Raw genomic sequence first — 6,145 nt, forward strand, 5'->3', positions numbered from 1 at the left:
AGGTCTGACATAATAGTTATATGATTTGAGATTGATTGCCTGCATCACCTGAATCTAAGTTAGCAGATTAAATGTGCACAAAAAAAACTTTCGACTTATAGAGACATGTCAAAATTTTTGATCAGTTGGTATCTGAGTGTTTAGACCTCGACCAATCACTAAAAAAAACTATGGGATTGTCTCTATCGCTTCTCTCCCACTTGTAGTACTTGATCCGGACCGATCAAAACTTTTTACATGTCTCTAGGACTTGTTCAAGTTTGTTAAAGAGACACTTTTACTATTGGATAAAGTGATAGAGTGGGAGAGGGTAATTTTTAGTGCTTAGTGGTTGCATTTAGTATTGCAGCATATATGGAAGGACAGTACTCTTTATATAGATGTTCTGCTAAAGTGTTACTGCCAGGTACCATAGTTAACTTTTCTTTATTCATGACGTTCCAGAGATGCACACCATAGGAGTCACTGAACAATGACAATTTGTTCCAAACCTGGTAATATTGTCTCCACGCTGGATAACTGATAGGGTAAAAGCGCTGGGGATTGAAGAGAGTAATATTTGCACACGGGACATCATCAGTACCATTAAAAACAGGAATATCACAGAATGTCTTTAAAATACGGGTAAATAGACGTGGCCCTTGCTGTCCCCATAAACTGCTGTCATACTTCCGAACAAAGTCCTCCAAACATTCCTGGGTGAAATTATGATGAGAAGAGAAGCCGAAAATACCATTGCTAGACTGTTGAGGATGTTCTGAAGACAGGAAGTTCTTAATGGGAATGGGTCGCATTGTGATGAAGTCCGTATCCATATATATGCCACCATATGTCCAGATAAGAGCCAATCTACAGCCGTCAGCACTGACATGCAACCAGAAATTCTGCTTTTGTACATCAATCTGAAATTAAAATAAAGAACATTTAACTGAGTGCCAACATGACATTATTATTAAAGGGGTTGTCTGATTAAGTAAATCTTGTCCCCTATCCCAGTGGTCAGACCCCCGTGATCTCTAGAATCGGGCCCATCTCTTATCTTAAAGCGCTCCGGTTCCCACCTTCTGAGACAAACTGACAATGGCGGCCCACCCCGCCAATCATCTATACTGTGGATATATATGGTGATACGTTTTACATGACTTAACAACCCCTTTAGATAACACAATCTGGTATGTTTTTTTTTAGTTAACATATGTTTGAAATAAAAACCACAATTTAGCAACTTTTTTCACTTTTTGGCAAAAATGACACATTCTACCTAATTTTTATACAGAACACACTACAAGACCATGAATTTTTATTTCACATGACTGCGTTAAATTAGTGCTCTTTAAAAGAAAAATACATTATGTTACTAGTGGTACCATTTTGGACTACATGTGACTGTTTGATATTTTTATTGTTAATTCGGGCAGAGATAGAGTGCAGCCCTGATCTCGCCCACTCCCTCAGTCCCTGCCTACTTGCGTACCTGCCCTAGGCAGTGGGTTCACAACCACGGTGCCGGTTCCTTCCTAAATAAGTGAAGGACAGCCTCTAGTCAAAACAATAAACTACAAAAAATTGACAAAGGTCGAGAAACAGATGGAGGCACACAAAACTAACAGAAATAAACCTAAACACACACACACACACACACACTGAATATGAAGTCAATGAGCTGAGTCAAAGACAGAAGGGAATGGACTACAATAACAGAGAGCTGAAGAGGAGTCAAAAGCCAAGCCAAAAAGTCGCAGAACCAGATTATACAATATAAGTACAGAGATAGCAAGTTACAGTCACAAGAACTTTCATAGGCAAGGCAAGACTGAGAATGACTTCCTTATGTATCCCCATGCTGATAGCTGAAGGATTTTAATTGGCTCAGCAATCTGGACCATACCCAGGAGCACAGAGGCGTAGTCCCGGCAACCAAAATAAATAACAGGGCTAGAAAGCATTAACCCTATGAGTTCTGGCAGAACCAGTCATCAAATTTATTTTCCCTTTTTTTTTGGAGGCAGATTAACAAAATACAACAATTGGAGCCTAACTCACATTTGCTATATCATTACAAATGAAGATTAAATGTGGCTGCACTTTACCTTCATGAACCATGAGTGAAGTGGTGTGCCAGTAAACACTTCCTCTAATCTCAAGGGGAAGAAGAATATGTTCTTTAGAATTGAGAGCACTGAGAAATGTTTCTTCACCGTTTCTTCAATGTTGGTATCATTTAACCCTTTCATGAAGAAGACCACTGGTCTGTCTTTATACACACGAGCTGCTGACTCAAGTGCACATAAAACTAATGGAGGGGGCTGTAGTCTATCTGAAGTTTCCAAAAATATAATTCCATCACCTTTTTTTAATACTTCAGATGGAGTAATGTTCACTGTAACAGTTTTTACTTCTGTACTATTTGTGCTATTGCTATATGAGTCCTGCATGGAACTCAGCATAAATGAGGTAAATGTATTTAATATATTTCCTTTTGAGATAGAATACACATAGGAAATGATATTTTGTCTATTGTAGCCTACACAAAAGGACCCAATGGTTATCCATAAAAGCAAGAAGGCTACTATCTTCAGTGGTTTTAACATTACTGCAGCATATGGTTGTCAGACTGGAAAACAAAATATAATAATTTAAATGAAGCATAATACAATAAAATACATAAAAATATAGCAAATAAACATATTGAAGGCATCATCTTGACTATTGTGGAAAAAAATGAAAACAAAAAATATGTAACATATTAGAATTTTTATTTTATTTGTGTAACTGAAAATATGGACAGATAGATAGATAAACAGCACTCCCTCCAATAGATGAATAGGTGCACGCAGAACCAGACCTTGGTCAAGGATCCATACGTAAATAGCACAATAGATAAATCCGATAGCACAATAGATAAATGGATTTGCACATTTATATTGTTTGGATTGTAATTATGATATTTTGAGTTTTAATGCACTATGTGTAATAATATGATCTATAATGGATATCCTTATTTAAGAAGTGCGATACACTGTACTAAGCTTGAGAAAGACCAGGAGAGCAGGTTGAGAAATATACACTTTTTTTCAAGGGTTGGAGTGCTGCGGATTTCTCTATTGTGCTAGATAGATAGATAGATAATGAAAACTCCAGGAGAGCAGCACAACCAAATGAAGATAATCCGTATAGTAGGTGCAAGCCGTATGGGAGCTCTGGTCAGCAGCTCCACACTTCAATAATGTTCCAGAGAAAAGCAACACACAAAAAAAGGGTGTAAAAAAGTGAAGATTTATTCCATCAATCCAGTGTAGTACAGAACAACGTTTCTGCGACTTCACGCCACCATTCTCAAGCTCAGAATGGCGACATGAGGTCGCAGAAAAGTTGTTCTGTACTACATTGGATTGATTGAATAAATCTTCACTTTTTTACACCTTTTTTTGTGTGCTGCTGTTCTCTGGAACATTAGATAGATGATGAGATAGATACATAGATAGATGTGAGATAAATAGATTTGAGATAGATAGATATGAGATAGATAGAGATGAGATAGACAAACATCACAATTAAAAGTAGTGGCCACATAAATGAGACCACTGTTGGACATAACACCATGCACTGGGGTAATTTTATTTCAATAAATATCTATTCACATTTAATCCAAAGGAAATAGGAGAGACACCCTCTACCAAACAAATTTCAAAAGAAAGAACAACAGACAAATCTCTGTAAGAAATGTTTAGATCATTGGAATATTTCCTTATAAAAAATTCACCAATAGTGGGAAATATCCCAATATATCTGTAATGTCTGTATTTTGTATTTTCTGTTTTAGGAACTGTTCAGACATTAGGTTTATGTCTGAACAGTTTCTGTGTTAACTCTCCCTGGGATGGGAACAGTTAACCTCCCTGACTTCAGCACTGGGAGGATATTTAAGGCTTCTTCCGATGCTGTTCTTGTTTGTTATGCCTCTTAGCTTTTGTTTGTCTGAGCACATATCCTGAGTTTTAACCATGGTTTACTGTCCTGTTTGATGTATGGATTTTAGCTTGCCTTGTTTGAGTTCTTTGCTGGGTTTTTATATTCTTGTAATGTTTGTTCTGCATTTGCTTTGTGTTGCCTTAGTCTGCGTTCAAACTGTGCATTTTGTCAGTCCTGTTTTCACCTTATTTGATCCTGGATCTCCTAGGATAGAATTCCTGAACCTTGTGCTATCCGTCTATCTAGGAGTGAGTTAAGCTTGTGTCTGTACCTGTGTTTGCTTGTATTTAGGATTTCTGTTTCCACCTAGACTAGTATACTTCACTGTGGCATGTGCCCACTAGCTAGGAGCCTATTTGGCTTTGCTATTGATGTCTCTCCATGATTGGAGGGGGGTGTCTAGTGTGTTCCTTGTTCTGAGTCCAGTGGGAACAGTGCTCTTGATTTCCTGACCCATTTATTGTTCTGACATTCAGTTACCTGTTCATCCCCTCATCTCCTGGTTTTGTCTGCTGTATATGTATCCTCATATCTTGATCCTGGTTTCTGAACTATATGTTAGAATGCTATTTCCTGCCTTATTTGTATTTATATATCTGTTTGTTGGTTATTGTATGCTCATTATGTTCCGAACTTGCACTTTATATAGTTCAGTTTGTTTTGTTTGACTTTGAAGCCCATGCACTTTAGAGCAAGGAAGGGACTGGCTCCAAGTTGTCAATCCGTCGTTTAGGATGGATGGGCAAGTAAGCTGGAAGAGTGGTTTTTAGGGACAGCTTAGGGTTCACTTCTCCATGCCCCCCCCCCCCCCCCCCGTTCAGGACAATATATACACAGGTTCATTACCCAAAGATCTAAGATATTTTAAATTGCAGCTGGCCACTTACATAGGGAGTCCTTTGCTAAAAAATGGGGGCAATGTTTTCATATACAGTAGCCACAGTCAAATTAATTGCAAGATGTAAACAGTTTTTAGAGGAAATAGCAACCCATATAACAAAAATAAAAATAGAGGTGCAAAAGTTCACTATAAATAAAGAATTCATTAAAGGGAATACTCCGTTCTAAACATCTTATCCTTTGGATAGGGGGTAAGATGTTAGATCGCGGGGGTTCCCAGCTGTGGGTCAGCAGCTGCGGCGTCCAGAACACTTCCGTGTTCGGGATGTCACACCCTGCCCCTCCATTCACGTCTATGGGAGGGGGCATGATGACTAGTACACAGCTGTCACGTCTCCTCCCATAGAGGTGAATGGTGGGGGGTGTGGCCATCAGCATCTCTAGTTATTGTTCACGGAGCAGAGTTCGCTCTGTGCACAGAATGATAGGGGATAAGATGTTTGCTGCGAGTACCCCTTTAAGTACCAAGAAAGTTTATGCAAACAAAGAGACATAATTAAAGGGAAATCATATAAAAGAAATTCAAAAGAGACTATTCTGAAAAACATAAACTTCAATAAAACTTCTATTCAGGAAGCATATAATGCACCTATTTCCAATCTACACCAACCCCTAGCTCAGACTCTTTTTTTTTTAGACACAAATACTCCAGTAACCTTTCTTCATGCACACAAAACAGACATCCACAATTTGCCATCCAAACAAATCACTAATATTCAAGTACACACATACACACAATTGCCATCACAAACCACTACTGCTCTCACTACCACTTTCAACGTGTCAAACAACAATCACAACCTCCCCAACACTATACATCCTACAATATTGCACAAACAAATCAACAATCTTACAACATAATTCACAGGCACCCAGTTCCATACAGTAAAACACACTTCAGCACTAATAAAACACCAAACTCCTACCAAAAACATACCCACACACATATCACCATGCAAAAAATAGGGAAGACAAAAGACTAACATAAACTACAGTATTCTAAGTACAAAAATATTGGACCCCCAACATATTTTATTATTGGGTAAAGGTCTCATGTTTATCCCCTAGCAAACCAATTGATACATTTAAAGTATATGTAGGGGTAGTCTCAGAAAACAGCATTTAAAAAATCCTATATAGAGACAAATAACTACCACCAGTCAGAATACACATACAATATTGAAACCTAAGTCTAAAGCATTCCCAAGACTAGAAATTAGAGAAGAAATGACCGAGGTAAAAATAAAAATAAAAGTAGAAAGCATATAAAAAT

General features: G+C 37.9%; 1 protein-coding gene across 1 annotated transcript; it reads right to left on the reverse strand.

The window, feature by feature from the left end:
• Positions 1 to 317: 317 nt before the first annotated feature.
• On the reverse strand, positions 318 to 2,435 carry LOC130360971 (alpha-1,4-N-acetylglucosaminyltransferase-like). Its single transcript, XM_056563531.1, has 2 exons — positions 2,091 to 2,435; positions 318 to 902 (listed from the first exon to the last, which is right to left on the reverse strand). The coding sequence occupies exons 1-2, from the start codon at positions 2,433 to 2,435 to the stop codon at positions 318 to 320; spliced, it is 930 nt and encodes a 309-aa protein (XP_056419506.1).
• Between the last annotated feature and the right edge of the window lie 3,710 nt (positions 2,436 to 6,145).

The sequence above is a fragment of the Hyla sarda genome, chromosome 3 (assembly GCF_029499605.1).
Source record: "Hyla sarda isolate aHylSar1 chromosome 3, aHylSar1.hap1, whole genome shotgun sequence".
In the NCBI taxonomy this organism is placed as follows: Eukaryota; Metazoa; Chordata; class Amphibia; order Anura; family Hylidae; genus Hyla; species Hyla sarda.

Excerpts from the sequence above, each read along its gene's own strand:
- LOC130360971 (XM_056563531.1), bottom strand. The coding sequence starts at position 2,435 with ATGCAGGACTCATATAGCAATAGCACAAATAGTACAGAAGTAAAAACT. Across the intron at positions 903-2,090 it reads TTCACTCATGGTTCATGAAG|ATTGATGTACAAAAGCAGAA; the intron begins GTAAAGTGCAGC and ends TTTTAATTTCAG.